The sequence below is a fragment of the Enhydra lutris genome, unplaced genomic scaffold, assembly GCF_002288905.1.
Source record: "Enhydra lutris kenyoni isolate GAN:26980312 unplaced genomic scaffold, ASM228890v2 scaffoldscaffold56, whole genome shotgun sequence".
NCBI classification, from domain to species: domain Eukaryota; kingdom Metazoa; phylum Chordata; class Mammalia; order Carnivora; family Mustelidae; genus Enhydra; species Enhydra lutris.
Genome location: NW_019154140.1, coordinates 7586981 through 7607962, shown reverse-complemented (window position 1 = coordinate 7607962; position 20982 = coordinate 7586981). Strand labels below are relative to the sequence as shown.

The window sequence follows — 20982 nt, the reverse complement described above, 5'->3', positions numbered from 1 at the left end:
ATGAGGGAAAGGGCTGGGGAAAAAGGCATTCTGAGTTGGATCCTGCCTGACATTGGGGTGGTCGGAGGCTCTGGATCACCTCTTCCCCTGCCTCCTCTTGTCCTAACTTACTGCCAAGGACCTGCACTTGAATGTTCCCGTAGGATCTCTACATCCCAAAGGTATGGGTTCTGGCCCTCTTAGCGCCCAGAACTCGAAGCAGTGCTTCTTGAACAGCGAGCCTCCTGGTAATTGCCTGGCTATTATCTCCACTCTGTGGGGCCACTGTATTCCTAGTATCTTCCAAATAGGCTGCACTCTCCAATATAGCAAACATAGAAGGCACTCATAAACCCTCTTGGAAATTTTTAATAGCAAAGTCTTCAGTTCTCTCAAAAAATTGTTTGGGGTTTGAAAAGCGATCTTCTCCTATCACAGGATGTGGGAGATCACGTGGGCTGCTTCAATGATGTTGTAAGTGGCTGGAGGTGGTTTGTCACCTGGCTGGGTGGTAGGTGTGGACAAAGGCTGGGGTAAGTTACTGCGATGGTTGACGATGAAGAGTGGGTTGAGCTGGCTTAGCACTTCATCACTCACTGAGATGCCATCCAAGTACTGCTTCAGCATCTCCCGCAACTTCCTATTGATTTCTGACAACTGGGTGTGTCTGTGCTGGAGGCTCAGTTGCTCCAGTTTCACTTTGTTGTACCTTTTCCAGAAATTCTCCATCCCTTTGTAGTTCACTATCACCTGGGAGTGGAGTTAAAGAAGAAGGTGCGTGTTGAGGCCCATTCGCAAATGCAGTCCCCGTGGCCCGTGATCGCCAGCCTCAGGTGGTGGCCCCAGGACCCTAGGACCTTTTACCTTTGTGAGCTCCTCAGTAAGCTCCTCTGGGTAAATTTCTTCTATCTCCTTCTGCTCCTCGGGAGTCAAGACTGTTGAATAGAAAGGCAGCACTTTTTCTTCCTCGGTTTCAAACTTCCTACATATTTCAGCAAGTTTCAGAATCTTTTCACCCTGTCAGAAGCAGGAAGAGACCTTTTATTAGGAAATGGGGTGGGGAGGGGAAATAGGGGAGCTATTCACCCAAATGTGAGACTAGAGTAATGACTACATCTAACACAGAGTGCTTACTACGTGCCAAGCACTATTCCAAGTACTTTACAGTCTGAGCAAATTCATTATTCATTTAATTTAAAACATAAGAGGGGAGGGAACGTGGAAGACAAAAGGTAGTCCAGACATCCATGCAGGTAGGAAGCAGGAGAAAGCCCTCTACCTCTCTCAAACCCCTTCCACTTTGCAAGGAGCCAAGTTCCTTGTTTTTTTTTTTTACTGTCCTCTCCCCTGTTACCTTATCGACGATCTTTCTCAGGGCCTTGAGGGTGGCATTACTTTCCAAGGTGAGTTTGACTAAGTTTTCCTGTGATAGTTCCCGGGCCTGAGTCCTTTGGGCTTTAAGTTTTCGCAGCTGGGCAAGGACCAGCTCTTTGTCCTTACGGATGTACTGGTTCTGGTCTTCACTCTCACGGTTGTGCATCGTGATCTTGCTTTTTAAAATAATTATGGAGTCCTGGAGGGATAGAGGTTAGAGGAAACCCTTGATGAGCTAAAGGCCTTCAGTGAGACAGGTAAAAGGACAATCTGGGGACTGAAATCCAAGGATCTCGTTTTTCCCCAACCAGTGACAGGGTCCAGTGGAAATTGGGAGAAGATGACCAGGGGATAATGGAGCACTTAAAGCAGTGAGTATTTCCAGTTGGCTGCACTCACCTGTAGTCTCTGTATTTTTTTCATCTGTGCTTCAATCTCTTTGGAGCTCTTCTCATCTTTCACCTTCAGAGTCTCAAAGGCAATCTTTTGGTCTTCTGTGGCATCGGTGTAATTCTTGAGTGCCTCCTGGAACCTTCTCCACAGGTCTTCTACTATGTTCTCCAGTTGCAGTCTTAGAAAATGCTTCTCTTCTAGATTCTAGGAAGTGGCACCAAAATAGCCAGTGCTTGGCTGCCTCCAGCACCCTCCCCCTCTTAAACGGTTTATAACCAAGTACTGTGCAGAGGTTGCCAATGAGAATGCTACAAAGACCAGGCAGATGATGTAAATAAGTGCTGTAAGCTAGAGGAGGCCTGTGGTGAACCAGAGAAGAAATGTTTCATGGGCTTTGGGGGTGGTGCAGAGCATATCTGCTCAGCTCCACACCAGTGTCCCCATTTGGAAATGGGACCCAGTGTTGCCAGATCTTTTTTTCAAGAGAAGCTAAAATTTTGGGGTTTTATGTGAAATCTTCCCCCATTTTTAGTTTTGTTTAAAAAAAATTTTTTTTAAGATTTTATTTATTTGAGAGAGAGAGAGAGAGCATATGAGAGGGAGAGGTCAGAGGGAGAAGCAGACTCCCCGTGGAGCTGGGAGCCCAATGCAGGACTCGATCCCAGGATTCCAGGATCATGACCTGAGCCGAAGGCTGTTGCCCAACCAACTGAGCCACCCAGGGACCCCAATTTTTTTTTTTTTTATTAACTAGGCTCCATGCCCAACATGGGGCTTGAACTTATGACCCTGAGATCAAGAGTCTTATGCTCTACAAACTAAGCCAGCCAGGCGCCACCACTGAAATTTCCCAATTTTTTTTTTTAAGATTTTATTTATTTATTTATTTGAGGGAGAATGAGTGAGAGAGAACATGAGAGAGGAGAAGGTCAGAGGGAGAAGCAGACTCCCCAAGGAGCCGGGAGCCCGATGCGGGACTCGATCCCGGAAGTCCGGGATCATGACCTGAGCTGAAGGCAGCTGCTCAACCAACTGAGCCACCCAGGCGCCCTGAAATTTCCCAATTTTTGAATGTAGGAAGCTTATTTTAAAACTTTAAAAAACACTGTGGAGCAAAACAAAACAAAACAAAACCCATGCCCAAACCCAGGTCTGCAGGTTACCTAAATTTGCAGCCTCTAGGATGGTGGAAAGCACTTTGGGACAAGGGCAGACCTGGATTTTCCTGGTTCTATCACAGTGCAGCAGCATGACTTTGGCAGATCATTTTACTTCTTTGGGCCTTAATTTGTTCATCTGCAAATTACAGGGTGAATCCAGACGATCTCCTTGGTGCCTTTTAACTCTAAAGTGCATTTCCTCGACATTTTGGAATAGTATTCCCAGCTAATTTCTACAAAATTACAAAATGCAGTAGGGGTACAGGCATTTTCTTGGTTGTGTTGGTTAAGTGTCTGTAGGCCCTCCAGTGGCCTTGAGCATTTTTCTCTCCCTTCTCTCCCAGTTCTTGCCCAGGTACTCTCCCTCCATACCTTGTTTTTGAGATCATCCCACATGCTCTGGAACTCCAGCTTACTTTCATACTCAGAATCTATATAGTTCTGCTCCATGGCCATGAAGACATCTTGTAGGTAGTGAATCTCTTTTTCATGCTGGTCAATAATTGTCTTCCTGCAGGAGATAAGACACTGTCCCTGCTCTGAGGGATAAAGCTTATGGACCAGTAACGACCATTCAGCACAGTATGTAGAGCTGTATGAGTGATACAAACTCCTAGGTACTTGAAGGATCACAGAGGGAGGGTAGGCTCTATTCATATTAGGGTCAGAAAGAGTAAATAAGATTATTTTCATCTTTGAACAGGGAATACATTCATATGATATGAAAAGCAAAGAAGTACAAAAGGTTTCAGTGAGAGGTCTCCCTCCCTTCCCTGTCCCCTGCCAGATGAGTTGGATTTTGATAGCTGAAAGTAGGTGGTGAGGGAGTTAGAGGGAGAGACCTGGCACGGGCATAGGGAAGCTAAGGCTACGAGCTTAAACCTGCTTTAGTTCAGAAGGAACTCTGGATGTTCTCTGTGGGGGTCATGTCATAAGCAAGGTGGGATGCTCCAGGTTGCTGGCCGCCTCCGTAGAGGTAGCTCCTTGACACAGGTTCTGGATCCCCTCCTGGACTCAATCCCCAATTTCCTCATAGGCCTCCATACCTTTCGGTCTCAAACTCCTTGGTTAGGGCCTCCAGCTCCATGTTGTAGCTTTCCTCTAGGAGGCAGAGCCGGCGTCTCTGCAGGGCTAAGAGCTGGTCGATGCTGTGCAGGTGGCTGCGCAGGGCATGGGCATACTGCTCCTCTGCTTCCGACAGGTCCTTGGCTAAAGACTGGGTAGGAAACAGAGAGCTCCCATTTTGGCTGAATGGCATCAGTACGGGAACATAAAAGTGTATTCAGCTGGATGGCGTGAATGGCATTTCCCCCGAGTTCCTAATGCCAGCTTCTGGCTCTAGGAGAGCTGCTTCTCCTACTCATGATTGGAAAGTATAAGCGACATCACGGGACCCCATGGAGCCCGGCAGTATCCTAGGGACAAAAGATATTTCTAACAATGAGGCTACCACTAAAAGGGATTGAGGAGGATGCCTGGGTGGCTTAGTGTGTTAAGCCTCTGCCTTTGGCTCAGGTCATGATCTCAGGGTCCTGGGATGGAGCCCCCCATCGGGCTCTCTGCTCAGCGGGGAGCCTGCTTCCCCTCTCTCTCTGCCTACCTGTGATCTCTGTCAAATAAATAAAATCTTTAAAAAACATAATAAAAGGGATTGAGGATGCTTGGAGATATGACTGCTCCAAGGTCTGAGGCAGAACATAAGCGAGTAGAACCTAAGGTATCTCATACAAGATAGCAGAGCAGCTATGAAAGACCAATGGCGTCATGTCAGAAGAACTCAGGAACCAAGAAAGGTGTCTCACTGGAGCAGATTGTATCTTCCAAAGATGGGCATGACAGTATTTGCTATCCTTCAGTCTTCTGCAACATGACCTTGCCATTCCTCCATCAAGAGGTAATCTCTCCTTCCGTCTCCTTGAATGTGGGGAAATGCTGTGACTCTTGGACCATGAGAATATGGTGGAAGTGACACTGTTCCAGCTGCAGGCATAGCCCTTATGGGACCTGGCAGCTTCTGCTTCCTGCCCCTTGGAATGCTTGTTCTTGGGACACTCCCTCCAGGAATCCAGCCATCACAGTGTGAGCAGGGCAGTGCTCGGGGAGGAGCCATGTTAAGGCGTTCTAGTCAACAGCCCCCCCTGAACTCCCTGCCAGCTGACAGAATCAACCGCCGGCCGCCTTAGACATCCAGCCCAGTCAAGCCTTCAGGTGACTGTAGCCCCAGCTGACATCTGACTGAACACTGTAGGAGAGACAGCAAGCAAGCACCAAGCGGGTGAACTAGATCAACGAATCATGAGAAATAATAAAATAAATTGTTGTTTTAAGTCACTAATTTAGGGATGCCATGTTATGCGGTATTGGATAACTGGAACACTTCACTGGCAGAAAGGGGGCAACGTGAGCATTGATAAGGGTAAAAACTACAAGGGACTGAAAAATATCAGTTATGTTTATGAATTCATAAGGATACTTAAAAAATCAGTTACCATTGAGAATACCAGACAACCCACTGGCTTTTTTTTTTTCTTAATGGTGTATAAAGGACAAAGAAATAATCAAGTATTTATGCTGCCTTTATTGTATAAACTATACCTCCTGGTAACTGAATGCTCAATGATAGAAGGTATCTCTTTATAGCAGTAGTCAAGCTAATAAATGAAAAAGGAATGATACTATTAGAAAATCAGCATTTTAAACAAGATGGGATCGGGAGGGAGACAAACTATAAGAGACTCTTAATCTCACAAAACAAACAGGGTTGTGGAGGGAAGGGGGGTGGGTAGGGAGAGGGTGGTTGGGTTATGGACATTGGGAAGGGTATGTGCTATGGTGAGTGCTGGGAAGTGTGTAAACCTGATGATTCACAGACCTGTACCCCTGGGGCTATTAATACATTCTATGTTAATTTTAAAAAATCAGCATTTTGCAACCCCCAATGAATTAATGGAATCAACAGCTACTAACATCAAAAAAGAGATAACCAGGCAGGGTGCCTGGGTGGCTCAGTCAGTTGAGCGTCTGACTCTTGATTTTGGGTCAGGTCATGATCTCGGGGTAGTGCCACTGAGCCCCCCCAACCCCCTGGGCTCCACGTTCAGCAAGGAGTTTGCCTGAAGATTCTCTTCCTCTGCCCCTTCCCCTACTCACACATGCTTGCTTGCTCTCAAATGAATAAATCTTAAAAAAAAAAAAAAAAAAAAGATAACCAGACATATGTCCCTGGTTGATGGAAGAATATGGAAGAATACAACACCTCCAACCTTCTAGATTTAATTACCGAAATCTAGGAAATACAGAATACAAAGTAATTTGTTAAACTACAATATAGAATATGATGCAGTTATTAAAAGAAAAAGAGAAGATCTTTATGGGCTAATGTGGAATAGTCCCTAGGGTAAATTGTTTGAAAAAGACAAGGGGCAGAACAGTATGTAGTTCTACCATTTGTGTAAAAAAAAGGTTTACTCATGAAACTACAATGATTGAGGGAGGCCCTGCATGGCTGAAAGGCACTGGTGGGAGGGCACTTTTCTCTGTATAACTTTATCTTTTCAATTTTGAATAATGTGAGTGTATTACCTATTCAAAAAAGTAAAACAAATTAAAATTAACAGGAAAGAAATGTGTGCCTGGCTGGCTCTGTCGGTGGAGCATGCAACTCTTGATCTTGGGGTTGTGAGTTCAAGCCCCATGTTGGGTGTGGAGGTAACTTAAATATAAAATCTCTTTAAAAAAGTAAATGAAACAAACAAAAAAGGATTTAGTGAATGCCTACACGATCAGACACATTGAGACACTCACTGTAAACTACCACAACCTCTGTGCAGAGCTAGCTTTTACTTTATATGTTTGGTATGAAATAGGATCTTTTGAGATAGGTGCTGATAATGGAAGCCTCTTCATTCACTCAGCCAACGTTTACTAAACCTGTCATTACTGGCACTGTGCTGGGTGCCAAGGATTTGGGGATGAAAAGACATGCTCATTGCCCTCCAAAGGAGCTTGCAGTCTTGCAGTAGGAAAGGAGTTACATAAACAGAAATTTACTGTATAACCTGGAAATTGCTATGAGGTTGATGATTGACCAGTGACAATGGTATATAAAAGACTGAATGCCTGCGTCTGACTAAGAGCACCATGGAAGGTTTCACAGGACAGATGTCCTTTGTAGCACTCCTGAAGGAGTAAGAGTTTGCCAGGAAGACTGATGAGATGGGGAAGAGAGACTTCCAGATAGAGGGAACAGCATGTGCAAAATCACAGGTAAGAAACAATGTGGGGTGTGTGAAAGGTACAAGGAGAGGCCAGATCATGAAGGGCTTTGATGTCCTTTCCCTGGAGTTTGGACTTTTTCCTGTGGAAGTGGAAAACTAAACTAAAATTTAAGGCAGTGGAATAACAGAATCAGATTTTTTTTTAAGATTTTATTTATTTATCTGACAGAGATCACAAGTAGACAGAGAGGCAGGCAGAGAGAGGGAGGGAAGCAGGCTCCCCGCTGAGCAGAGAGCCCGACGCGGGACTCGATCCCAGGAACCTGAGATCATGACCCGAGCCGAAGGCAGCGGCCCAACCCACTGAGCCACCCAGGAGCCCCAGAATCAGATTTTTGTTCCAAAAAGATGATCCTGGTAGTTTTGTCAACAGGCATCTCAGGTGGCTGGGCATGAAGGCTGGAAGATAGGAGACTGTTGGAACAGTCTGTATAAGAGAAGATGCCCAGGTCTCCCCTGCAGTAGGACAGTGGGGAAGGAGAGCAGAGTATAGCTTTGAAAAATACTTAAGCAGAGGATTTATACAAAACTTGGAACAGAAGTCAGGGATGGAAGCAATGCCTAGGATGATTCCCAGATATCTGTGTTGGGTGGTTTGGTGAATGAATGGCACTGGCCACCTGAATTGAGTGTAAGGAAGACCAGATTGTGGAAAAATTGGTTTGGGCCTGGCCAGGGAAGAGGAAGCTCCCGAGCTTGGTTGTGAGGACAATGCAACAGCCAGAAACAGATATCTAGGAATCTTGAATAGAATGATGTGGAACTCGAGAAAGAAATCCAGGCTGGTGTTGCAGAACCTGGAAGTCATTGATATAAAAGTGGTATTAAGGGGCTCCTGAGTGGCTCAGTGGGTTAAGCCGCTGCCTTCGGCTCAGGTCATGATCTCAGGGTCCTGGGATCGAGTCCCGCATCGGGCTCTCTGATCAGCAAGGGAGCCTGCTTCCCTCTCTCTCTCTTTCTCTCTGCCTGCCTCTCTGTCTATTTGTGATCTCTCTCTCTGTCAAATAAATAAATAAAATCTTTAAAAAAAAAATAAAAGTGGTATTAAAGGTCAGGGTAATGAGGGGCACCTGGGTGGCTCAGTCGGTTATGTGGCTGACTCTTGTCAGCTGGGGTCGAGAGATTGAGCCCTGCGTCAGGTTCCACACTCAGTGAGGAGTGTGCTTGAGATTCTCCCCCTCTTCTCCTCTCCCCAGCTCGTGTTCTCTCTAAAGAAATGGATAAATGAAATCTAAAAAAGTTGAGTCAGGGTAATGAGCACGACTGTCTAGGCCCTAGACATGTGGTTAAAGGGCGAGATGGCCAGACTCAGAAATGTGCAAAATTAAGTTCAGGCATTGGGAGAGAGGAAGATAAACTCACAAAGAGGATTCGCTATATATTCCCAAGGCAGGAGAAAAGCCAGGAAAAAGTGATGTCATGGAAACCAAAGGGGAGTTTCAAGGAGGGCGTGAATAAGAAAGTCAGTGCCACAGGGGCACCCGGGTGACTTTGTTGGTTGAGCCTCTGACTTCAGCTTGGGTGGTAATCTCGGGGTCCTGGGATCGAGTCCCACATAGGGCTCCTTGCTCATAGGGGAGTGTATCTGGCCCTCTCCCTCTCCCCCCTCCCCGCCCCTGGCTCCGGGTCTCTCTCTCTTTCTCTCTAATACATAAAAAAAATTTTTTTTTAATTAAAAAAAAATTGTCCATGCCACAGAGGACTCAGGTTAGATGAAGACTAAATGATGGAAAGTATCTGTGATTCGGGCCTGGTAGTCTTTACCAGAGCAAGTTCCTAGGGAAGAGGGGAAAGCAGTTGTGGGATGCAGGGTCCAGAGGAAGTGAAGAAGTGGAGATAGCAAGAGTCAGCAAGATCGCTAACATTTGCACATTTAACATGTGTAGGTTCGATTATTCAGGAATGACCCTGAAGGCGCTTAATTAGCAGCGTGTGACTTTCCTAAGGTGGGACCGGCAGCATTAGCTACAAAGCTGGAAGCTAACTGGCTGGAGGGTGAGCCTGGCCACAGCTCAGCATCCTTAAACGAACCCTGCTGGTTCTCTTCTCCGCAAGTATTTGATAACTGCCAATAAGGGGCTGAAGAAGTCACTTAAAAAGCCATAAGGTGGGACGCCTGGGTGGCTCAGTTGGTTAAGCAGCTGCCTTCGGCTCAGGTCATGATCCCAGCGTCCTGGGATCGAGTCCCACATCGGGCTCCTTGCTCGTCAGGGAGCCTGCTTCTCCCTCTGCCTCTGCCTGCCATTCTGTCTGCCTGTGCTTGCTCTCTCTCTGACAAATAAATAAATAAAATCTTAAAAAAAAAAAAGCCATAAGGTACAACAAGTGGGGTAAGGAATTCTAATATATAGTGGTTTTTGCAAATTTGGGGACTCTTAATATGTATCACTTGAAAGCTTGCCCAGGTCTACTGAAAATTTTTTCCCTCAGGGGTTAGGGTGTGAAGGAGAAAGATGCGTCTTTTCAATAGGGGGCATGCCAGGCCGGTAAGGTATATTTTGCTATTACTGTGGGATTTCTGTTGTTGTTTTAAGATTGAAAAGACTAAGGAGGAGTGGTAAAAAGAGGTTAAAAATAGGTGAAAGAAGGGAGTCTCCCAAGAGCATATGGCTGTGATTGAGATGCTTAGAGAGCCCTTACCCATGGAGATCTCAGATTCACCCAGGGCCAGTGAGCTTGAATCAAAGAGGCCAAACAGTTTGGTTAAATAAAGCACTGGAGTAGGAGGAATCAAGAAACTCATGCTCTCGTTCCAGCTCTCTTGCTGACTGGCTGTGTGACATTGGGCAAGCCAGTTCCCTTCTCTGGAACCGAGTCTTCTCATATCAAAGTGAAGGTGCAAGACTAAGTTCAAGTCACTGGGTGACGTCTGCTGTGCCTTACAACTCTAATATTGTATAGCGCTGGTTTTAGGCAGTAGATGACCAAGGAAGATGGCTACGCTGAAGCAGGGGAGAGGGGAGGACAGCCCAGGAGTCCACTTTTCATTTCAGTGAAAACTGGCATTACTAATGCTGGCTTCATTACAGCTTGCATCTTGTAAGGGCTTTAATATTGATTAAAAAATTAGGGGTGCCTGGGTGACTCTGTCGGTTAAGCGTCCAACTCTTGATTTCAGCTCAGGTCATGATCTCAGGGTTGAAAGACTGAGCCCCATGTCAGGCTCCGCTCTGGGCATAGAGCCTGCTTGAGATTCTTTCTCTCTCTGTCCCTCTGCCTCTCTCCCATCCTTCTACCCCTCTGCCCCCCAAAACTGATTAATAAATTAATTCAGTAGGACCATTCTGTTAAGAGATCAAGGCAGCCAGGTTTAAGTATTTCCTTGGGAAGAGCGCCTACCTTGATGACACTGTCCTTGCAGTCCACCACTCGTTCAAATGTTTGGCTGAGGATCTCAATGTCCTTATGAAGCTCTCTGGTCTTGACTTCCCTAAGGACGGTTCTCCACTGTGTGTTAATCTTGTTAAGGTTCAGAGCACTATTGTGCTCCTCCTTGGCCAACTTGTCCTGTGTGAAGGAATAAATACGCCCCCAGAAGGTCAGGGCATGAAGCCCTTTTACGGTAAAACAAACAAGATCACAGATTGTCACTGACACCTTACCCTTTGTCTTTTTTTTTTTTTTTTTTTTCATAGAAGACCAAAGTTCCTGATGACTAACACTCAGGGGGTTCCTGTTCTTGTTTTTGGGAAGGTCTGAAGTAAGACAGGAACAGCCTGATGGCACTTTAGGGAGGGCAAGTGTGAATTTCTTTCAGGTGAAGACATCAGAGCAGGATGTTGTTTGTAATCTCTAGGGAGCATATCAGAATTTCAGACCGCTCAGACAGCTAACACCTCTTGTCCCAGTCTGGGGCTCAGTCGTGGCTGTCAACCTCTATACCACTTGCCCCCCTCCGTGCTTCACAAAGAACTGCCTCCTCCCCAAACAGTGTTGCCAGAAATCTGAGTATATTTGGGTTTCAAGATTTCCGGAGCAGGGGAGGCCAGCATGAACGTAGGCTGCCACAATGAGAGGGTCAAGGCGACGGGGCCGTGCAGGGAGTGGGTGGGGTTGGGCAGAGAGAAATGCAGAAAGCCATCACCTTCAAGAACTGGCTCAGGAGCCTTTCTTTCTTCTTGGCCATCTCCTCCTCTGCCAGCAACTTCTGCTGAAACAGAAGCAGCTGCTCCTCATCGGACAGGGGCAACTTGGCCTTTTTCCCTTTCTTAGCCATAGCGGGGTCGAGGGGGATGGAGCTAGGTGAGGATCTTTAGTCCGCTTTGGTCAGCTTTAGAAGAAGGAAGAGGAAAACGCCCCCAAAGAGGGCCTTGCGGAACTGCCCCTGGATGGTTGTGGGACCTTAGATCTTAGTCCTCACACAAGAGAGAGAACTTGGGACAGCGGTGAGGCTGGGGTCCGGAGCCCAAAGACGCGTCTACGTCTCCTAGCAACGAGGATCTCGCTAAGATGGCGCTGCGAAAGGCTAGGAGGAGAGACCTTGGCTTGGGGCGCCCTCTGCTGGCTGGAGGACTGCAGTCAGTTTTTGAGAGATGGTCGTTTCACCTGGATAAAGGTAGCCTCCTCACTGAACATTTTAAAACTTTTGGGGGGGAAGTTATTTTTCATAGAGTGTCCATATTTTAGCATACAGGTAATAACATATTTTGAAGAGAATGTGGAGAAATGGAAACCTTCACACTTCGCTGTGGGAATGTAAAATGGTGTAGGCACATCGGAAAACAGTTTGGCAGTTTCTTAAAATGTTAAACAGAAATTTACTGTGTGGTCCAGCCATTTAGCCATTACATATCTATCTAAAAGAAGTGGAAACGTATCCACACAAAGAGATGCACAGAACTGTTCTTAGCGGCATGCCTCATAATAGCCCAACTGGAAAAAAACCAAATGTCCACCAATGTGTGAATGGGTAGACAAAATATGCTCTTTTCATACAATGGAATACTATTTGGCAATAAAAAGGAACAAATTATGGGTGCATACTACCACGTGGATGAACTACAAAAACACACTCAGTGAAAGGAGCCACATACAAGAGACCATATATTGTAAGTTTCCATTTATATGAAATATCCAGAAAAGGCAAAGCTATAAAGTCAGAAGAATTGCTTGGAAGAGGGATAGGGGAGATTAATATAACATGTGCATGAGAGATTATATTGGGTTGATGAAAATGTCCTAAAATTGAATTATGGGGGTGTCTGTAGCTCAGTCAAATGTCAAACTCTTGAGTTTGGCTCAGGTTATGGTCTTGTGGTCATGAGATCAAGCTTTTTGTTAGACTCCATGCTGGGCATGGAGTCTGCTTAAGATTCTCTCTCTCCCTCTCCCTCTGCCCTTCCCCTCTCCCCCACAGACACTCTTTCTCTAAGAAAAATTTAAAAATAAATGAAAATAAAATTGATTTATGTTGGACAACTTGATGAATTTGGTTTAAAAAAGAATTGAATTGTATATTTGAAAGGGGCAAATTATATGATAGGCAACATGACTGTCTGAACCATGCTGTTGGATTTGCCAGCCGAACCAGCAAAGCTTTCAGCAACAAGCAGACTGTGAAACAGTGTGGCTGTTCCGAAGTTTATCTGGACTGTTTACAGACATTCTTGCCAGCTCTCAGTTGTCCCTTGCAAAAGGATATTCTCAGAAGTGGAGTTCGTACTTTCCTTCATCGCATGATTATTTGCCTAGAGGAAGAAGTTCTCCCATTCATCCCGTCTGCCTCAGAACATATGCTCAAAGATTGTGAAGCAAAAGACCTCCAGGAGTTCATTCCTCTTATCAACCAGATTACAGCCAAATTTAAGATACAGGTATCTCCATTTTTACAGCAAATGTTCATGCCTCTACTTCATGCAATTTTTGAGGTATTGCTCCGACCAGCAGAAGAAAATGACCAATCTGCTGCTTTAGAGAAGCAAATGTTGCGAAGGAGTTACTTTGCTTTCCTGCAAACAGTCACAGGCAGTGGAATGAGCGAAGTCATAGCAAATCAAGGTGCAGAGAATGTAGAACGAGTGCTGGTGACTGTTATCCAAGGAGCAGTTGAATATCCAGATCCAATTGCACAGAAAACCTGTTTTATCATCCTCTCCAAGTTGGTAGAACTCTGGGGAGGTAAAGATGGACCAGTGGGATTTGCTGATTTTGTTTATAAGCACATTGTCCCCGCATGTTTCCTAGCACCTTTAAAACAAACCTTTGACCTGGCAGATGCACAAACAGTGTTGGCTTTATCTGAGTGTGCGGTGACATTGAAAACAATTCATCTCAAACGGGGCCCAGAATGTGTTCAGTATCTTCAACAAGAATATCTGCCTTCCTTGCAAGTAGCTCCAGAAATAATTCAGGAGTTTTGTCAAGCGCTTCAACAGCCTGATGCTAAAGTTTTTAAAAATTACTTAAAGGTATTCTTCCAGAGAGCAAAGCCCTAAGGACTGGATCTCCCTGTGCCTACTTTATGATCAGGAATTCCAGTTGATTTATAAGGAAGCAGTTTTGTGTGCCATTCACCCTGGTCTTTTTAACATTGCTTTAAGCTTATTGCAGTATATGTATTGGGATTTCTCTGTAAAATGGGTGTAATTTTCTCTGAATATAGGTATGTGACAACAAGAGAAGTTGCTTGCATGCCAGTGCAAATTTGTTCTATATAAAAATGCTGTTAAAAGATACAGCACGGTTATTCTAGTACCTTTTTTTTTTTTTTTACTTGAAATGTTAAATCCTTTATAAAGACCATAGCAGGAAAACAGTGTACTTTTTTTTTCAATTGCTAAATATAAAATGTTTGAAAATTAAAAAAAAAAAAAAAAAAGGGGGTGCCTGGGTGGCTCAGTGGTTAAAGCCTCTGCCTTCAGCTCAGGTCATGATCCCAGGGTCCTGGGATCGAGCCTCACATCGGGCTTTCTGCTCGGCAGGGAGCCTGCCTCTTCCTCCTCTCTCTCTCTGCCTACTTGTGCTCTGTCAAATAAATGAAAATCTTTAAAAAAAAAAAAAATTATAAAAAAAAAAAAATTTTACCTATTTGACAGAGAGAGATTGAGAGAGAAAGGGCACAAGCAGGGAGAGTGGCAGGCAGAGGGAGAGGGAGAAGCAGGTTCCCCACTGAGCAGGGAGCCGGATGAGGGGCTCAAATCCAGGACTCTGAGGTTATGACCTGAGCTAAATGGACTTAATGGACTGAGACACCCAGGTACCTGACAAGTACAATTTTAATGCAATATTTTAAATATCTAAATTAATGCAAAAAATCCTTAATGAACAAAACATCATTTTATTTTATTTATTATTTTTAAATTTAAGTTCAGTTAATTAGCATATAATGTATTATTGGTTTCAGAGGTAGAGGTCAGTGATTCATCAGTCTTGTATAATACCCAGTGCTCATTATATCGTATGCCCTCCTTAATGTCTATCACCCAGTTACCCCATCCTCGTACCCCCAATAAAGTTGTTTTTTTTTAAAATATTTTATTTATTTATTTGACAGACAGAGATCACAAGTAGGCAGAGAGGCAGGCAGAGAGAGAGAGAGAGAGAGGAGGAAGCAGGCTCCCCGCCGAGCAGAGAGCCCGATGTGGGGCTCGATCCCAGGACCCTGGGATCATGACCTGAGCCGAAGGCAGAGGCTTTAACCCACTGAGCCACCCAGGTGCCCCCAATAAAGTTGTTTTAAATGTGAGATATAATGATGTATTAGGGTTCTCCAAAGAAACAGAACCCATAGGATGTATGTACATACACACACATCTGATGTTTTAGTCTGAGTTCAAAGGCCAGAAAAGACCATATTCTAGCTCAACAGTCAAACAGGAAGAATTCCCTCTTGCTCAGCATTTTTTTTCCTATTCAGGCCTTCAATTAATTGGTTGAGGCTCACCCACAGTATAGAAGGCAATCTTTACTCAGTCTACTGATTCAGATGTTAATGTCATCCGGAAATACCTTCACAGACATACCCAGAATAATATTTGACCAAAGTGTCTGGACACCTTGTGGCTCAGTCAAGTTGGCACAGAAAATTAACCATCCCAGGTCTACCTCTTCTCAGTTCACATCTTCTTAAACTATATTTAAACTCCAAATAAAGACAATAACAAGATATAATACTTAAATACTATGATGTAAAGTCATAGGATACTAAGGATGGTGATAAGGAAATAAGAGACGAAAGAAAAAGATATTTTTATACACACACACATACACATATTCATAGCAAAACAAGGAGGAACCCTTATGACAATTATAGTTCTGTAATTACAGAAATTACATTTCTGTAATGGTCATGTGGTTGTAGCTGACAGTTTATAACTACCTTCTTCCACTATCCATTCTGTATTCTCTTTGCCTTCAGCAAACACCTCTGTTGGTCAAACTCTCATTCCTAAAGGAACTGGGCCATTAGTAGTCCTGCCCATCGACCCAAACATGGGGCATAGTAATGCTAGGAGACACCCTGAGGGATCGCCTGTATCCCAGACATGCTTTTCCTTACCTCCATTGTGGAGCAGTCATGCAATTTCCCCCTTGGTAGTCAGGACGAATCCCAGCCAGCAAAGTGACTCCCTTCTTTCCCTGTTGACTCAGTTGCATGAGGAGCGCTAAGTGTCTGGGTGACAGTCTTAACTTCTAGTTCAATGGAATCGTTATTGTGTCACCTGATGGAAGGATTCCTCCATTGGAGCTAAGACCTCTAAGCCAGCACAGGACAGGGGCAAAAATTTGTGTTAGTGGTTCACTAGGGATCATAGTTCTTGGTGCCACTTCTGTTTCCGCCCCCTTGATTCCTGGACCTGTGAATCCTGGCTGTCAGAAAAAATAGCCTTACATGTTGGACTCTGATTCAGAGCACTTTCAGCCCTCTGGAGAACCTTGCCCCCGCTTTGCAAGCTATTGCCACCTAGGTGGTACTGTAACTGAGTCTTCAAAAGGCCAGTCCACTGTTCTCTCAAACCAGCTGCTTCAGGATGGTAGGGAACGTAAGACCAGTGAATTCCAAGCACCAGCCTGTTGTCATGTTTCACTTGCTCTGAAGTGAATTCCGTTATCAGAAGCAGTGCTGTGGGGACTACCACGACAATGGCAAGTCTGTGAATGGTAGTTTGGGTAAGACGCATTATAGGCAGGGAAGGCAAATCTGCAGCCGGAGTCAACACCTATCCCCCCCTCCACAGTGGAAGAGGGCTGGTGTAATCAACCTGTTCAGCCCAGGGAATGATCTGATGTCAGAGGCCCAGTGTTGGTCTCTGTTGCTGGCCACCATGTCCGCTTTGTTCATGAGCCTGTTGGCGGGTGACAGGAGAGGCTGGGGGAAAAAGCTGACTGGTCTCCACAGTACAGATGATCCTATCCACTAGATTGTTAAAATCTTCTCCTGCGGAGGCTGCCCTTTGTAAGCACTCACATGAGACGGAGACCTGCTGTCTTCATGGGTTTGCTTGTTTGTTTCTTTGTGGGTGTTTTTTGTTTTTCTCATTCAGAGAGACCTATCTACATACCTTCTCAAATTTCCTTGTCACCATTTTCCAATCATGTTTCTTCCAAGTCCCTGACCATCCAGCCAACCCTTGGCCACAGCCCACAGCATCTGGCCATTTCTACCTCCAAGCAAAGTGAACAACCGGGAGACCTGCTCATAGTTCTGCCCACTAGGAGGCTTCCCCTTAACCCCCATCCTACAGGGACGTCCCTAAAAGGGACTGTGGTATTACAACTGTTCACTCTTGGGTGGTGCTTCATATTGTGCAGAATAATCTGTCAGCCAGGCCCGAGTGTTTTCTTCCTTTGTGAAATGACCCCAGAGAAGTGCCCCGGAGGACGGAGTGCAGGCTGGGGCACCACGGGGACCACGGGCAGTCGGGCCCCATCTCCATGTAACTCACTTATGCCATCAGGGCCTACATGGACCCAGTCTCATCTATTCCAATTTCATTTGCTGACAGAATGCGGTTTTGCACTCCCAGCTTCCATGGCATGGTGGGTCAGCTAACACCTGGTTCGGGACGGACAGCTCAGGTCACAGAGTAACTTGGTCCTTTTTTAAGTACTCAGTCCCTACTAGGGCCCATTAGCAAGCCAAGAGCTGTTTTTGTTTTGTTTTGTTTTTGAAGATTTTATTTATTTACTTGACAGAGAGAGACACAGCGAGAGAGGGAACACAAGCAGGGGAAGTGGGAGAGGGAGAAGCAGGCTTCCTGCCAAGTGGGGAGCCTGATGCAAGGCTCCATCCCAGGACCCTGGGACTATGACCTGAGCAGGCAGATGCTCAATGACCAAGCCACCCGGGTGCTCCCCAAGAGCTGTTTTGAAAAAGAAGAGTTGTTATCTGTGGAGGATGGCAAGGCTTTGCTCCAAAATCCTAAAGGCCTGTGCTGCAGTTCACCCAGCGGGGGTTGACCAAGTCTTCAAACAGCATCTGGTCTGACCTGCTGCTTCCAGCACCACGAAATCGACCAGATCCAATGGCACAAGGGACAGGGCAGCTTGCACGGCAGTCTGATATGTTGCAGAGCCTTCTCCTCTTCCGTGTCCCACTCAAATTTAGCAGCTTTGCTGGTCGCTCAGAAAATGGGCCAGAATGACACAACCACAGGAGGAAGGTGTTGCCTCCAAAATCCAAAGAGGCCCAAGTAGGTGTTGTGCCTTTTTTTGGTTATAAAAGGAGCCAGGTGGGACAAGTTATCTTTCACCTCGGGAGGGATATCTCAACATGTCCCACCCCACTAGACCCCCTAGAAATATCACTGAGCTAGAAGGCCTCTGAACTTTTGGTCAGATTTATTTACCACCCTATGACATACGAATGTCTTTATTTTCCTTTTTAAGATTTTATTTATTTGTCAGGGAGAGAGAGAGAGCTCAAGCAGGGGAGGGACAAAGAGAAGAGGGAGGCTCCCCACTTCGCAAGAAGCCCCATGCAGGTTTCAATCCCAGGACGCTGGGATCATGACCTGAGCCAAAGACAGATGCTTAACAGACTGAGCCAGCCAACTGTCCCTGACATACAAATGTCTTACTAGTAATTCTAGAGTAGTTGGTATTTGTTGCTCACTAAATCTGATCAGTATGATGTCATCAATGTAATGGACAAGTGTGATATCTTATGGAAGGGAAAGGTGTTAAGCAGAATAGTATGAACTTGTTACCAGTGTCAGGGGAAGGTGCCAATGACATGGAGGCTAGCAAAGATCATCACAGTGTCAGTCACCAGAAATACAAACCCAAACACTTCTGCCCACTGCATCTGGGTGTCAGAGTCACCAAGGAAACACAATGCAGTCAAGCACTGGATGAAACGATATTTTTCTGCAGAGAGAAGAGATAGAACGAGCTCAGCTTTGGTCATGGGCTTTGGTCCCCCATGCTAGCAGGTGCCTCCTGGAAGCCAATGCAGGGCAGTTGACTGACGTGTACCCCGTGGTGCCATAGTAGAAGGATCTCCCCACCTCACCTGTGGAGTTTGACAGCTGGGGGGCATGCCAGAGGGCCACTGATACCACACTTCAGCAGAACAAAGGAATACACACAGTATGAAACAAGCAAAGATATTCCCATACAAGGTGATAAGTCTAGCACAGGCTGTGTGGGTTCTTTATCTCTGGGTAAAGAAGTGTTGCAGGCCCAAGGTCCATTCTTACGTGGCTGAGCAGCAGTGGAAAGGCTGCAAGCATGAGGTTGTTTTTTCCAGCAAAAGGTGATCAAGATTCTTGTGAACTAGATTATGATATAGGCCTGGAGAGTTGATACACCCAGAGGTAAGAGAGTGAAGGTGTATTGCTGACCTTGCCAGCTGAAAGCAAACTACTCCTGGTGGTCCTTATTGACAGGGATGGAGAAAAACGCATTTGCCAGATCACCAGCTGCCCACCAGGTACCAGAGGACACAGTAATTTGTTCAAGCAATGAAACCACATCTGGCACAACAGCTGCAATCAGAGTCACCACCCGGTAAAGCTTAGGATGACCTGCTGTCATTCTCCAAGAGCCATCTGTCTTCTGCACAGAACAAATAGATGAGTTGAATAGGAATGTGGTAGGAATGACCACCCTGCATCTTTCAAATCTTTGATGGTACTAGTTTCCGCAATCCCTCCGGGAGTGCAGTATTGCTCTTGGTTTACTATTTTCCTAGGAAAGAGCAGGTCTAGTCACTTCTACTTGGTCTTTCCTTAACTCCATGGATCAGAGAAGCAATCCGGGGATTCTGACAAATGCCGATTGCGTCTAGTCCAGTTTGGTATCCAGAGCTGGGAAATTAACCATAAGATGGGTTCAAGGACCCATTGTCCCACTGTGAGTTGGACTTGAGCTGAAACTCTGTGATCACCTGACTTTCATAAACCCCTACTGTCACTGGTGGGCCACAGCGACATTTTGGGTCTCCTGGAATTTGTGTCTGTTCCCAGCCAGTGTCCAGTAGTCCCCCCAAAGTCTGATGATTTCCTTTCCCCCAGTGCACAGTTAGCCTGATAAAAGGCCATTGGTTCTGGGGTCGGGGGAAGGCTAGGAGAAAGATTAACAGTATAAATCTTTGGCAGTGTCCTGGGGTCCTCCCTTAAGAGGACCCAACCTCCCCTTCATTTGGGGGATTACTGGTCTATCAGTTGGCTCAAGTCTGGAAACTCTGATTTTGTGATTCAGGTTAGAATTTTGTTCACTTGACCTAGAACTTCTCTGTTCATATAGATCAAGTGAGAATTTAGTAGGCCTCTTATCTATCTCACTTCTATCTCACCATGATCAACTAGGCAATGCCATAAGTCTTTGTAAATCACACTGTTGTGTGTTTTTTTAAGTTTATTAAATATTATTATTATTATTTGTAATCTCTACACCCAACACGGGGCTCGAACTCATGAACCTGAGATCAAGCGTAGCGTGCTCTTCTGACCAAGTCAGCCAGGGGTCCCAAGTCAGACTGTTCTAATTTCTGCTTTGACTCTGCTGTCCATTATGGTAACTGCTCCCATGTTGCCTTTGGTGGTTGAGGGCAACCACTTGGTGTCGGCCGCCCTGGGATCCAGTTACTCTTATTGCATTTTGTTTTACTAATTTGGTGACTGCAGTTCCCACCGTAAGGTCTGGCCCACAGAGAAGAGCCATCACAAAGCTGTATAAGGATGCTGATGCTCCCGTCACAACTTCTATCCCCCCCACTCCCTCCGCAGTCATGGTGAAAGTTATGTCATCTGAACCTTCCCGATGTGTGTGAGTAGATCTTAAATGACAACTCCATTCTAACATTCCAGTTCCCCTAACCCTTTGAATTCCTTTCTCTACGTGAAACCAAGTCAGGGCTGGCATTTTCAGCTTGCTCAGTGTGGGTCACCTTCTGGTCCATGTTTCTGACAACCAGTCAAACTGTTAAAATCCTTTCTAATCCCCCAGGATGCAATATTAATTGCAGAATCCGTGCTTAATGAGCTCATGTCAATAAACTGAGCCAGAGCCAATTTGAATGTTTCTTTCATCATTACACCATAGCCTTAATATCCATTTTCGCACATGTTCTCTAAATTTCTGTCAGTATAAATTAGAATACTCAAGTAGTTCTTTTGGAATGTAGTACACGTTGTGGGACACACTTTGCACCTCACCTTTAGGGACCTGCTGGGACTCGAGTCTGGTTATAAGCCTGAAGCAAAGAGGGGTGGTGGGTGTGGGTCCTGAAGAGAATAGGCCTTGTCTTGCATGACAACTGCCTCAGGGGAGGCCAATCCTGGTTCCTCAGGAAATGCAAGGTCAATTTCCTCAGATGGGGGGATAGGGAGGCCAATACCACAGGGGTAGAGAGGCCT

General features: G+C 45.5%; 1 protein-coding gene across 1 annotated transcript; it reads right to left on the bottom strand.

Moving 5' to 3' along the window:
* Positions 1–256: 256 nt before the first annotated feature.
* LOC111157934 (coiled-coil domain containing 65) lies at positions 257–11585 on the bottom strand. Its single transcript, XM_022519676.1, has 8 exons — positions 11268–11585; positions 10523–10690; positions 3953–4122; positions 3279–3417; positions 1753–1950; positions 1334–1552; positions 844–996; positions 257–729 (listed from the first exon to the last, which is right to left on the bottom strand). Exons 1-8 carry the CDS (start codon positions 11397–11399, stop codon positions 412–414), a joined length of 1497 nt encoding a protein of 498 aa, XP_022375384.1. The 5' UTR covers positions 11400–11585; the 3' UTR covers positions 257–411.
* Between the last annotated feature and the right edge of the window lie 9397 nt (positions 11586–20982).

Excerpts from the sequence above, each read along its gene's own strand:
- LOC111157934 (XM_022519676.1), bottom strand. The coding sequence starts at position 11,399 with ATGGCTAAGAAAGGGAAAAAGGCCAAGTTGCCCCTGTCCGATGAGGAG. Across the intron at positions 10,691-11,267 it reads TCCTGAGCCAGTTCTTGAAG|GACAAGTTGGCCAAGGAGGA; the intron begins GTGATGGCTTTC and ends TCCTTCACACAG. Across the intron at positions 3,418-3,952 it reads AAGGAGTTTGAGACCGAAAG|GAAGACAATTATTGACCAGC; the intron begins GTATGGAGGCCT and ends TATCTCCTGCAG.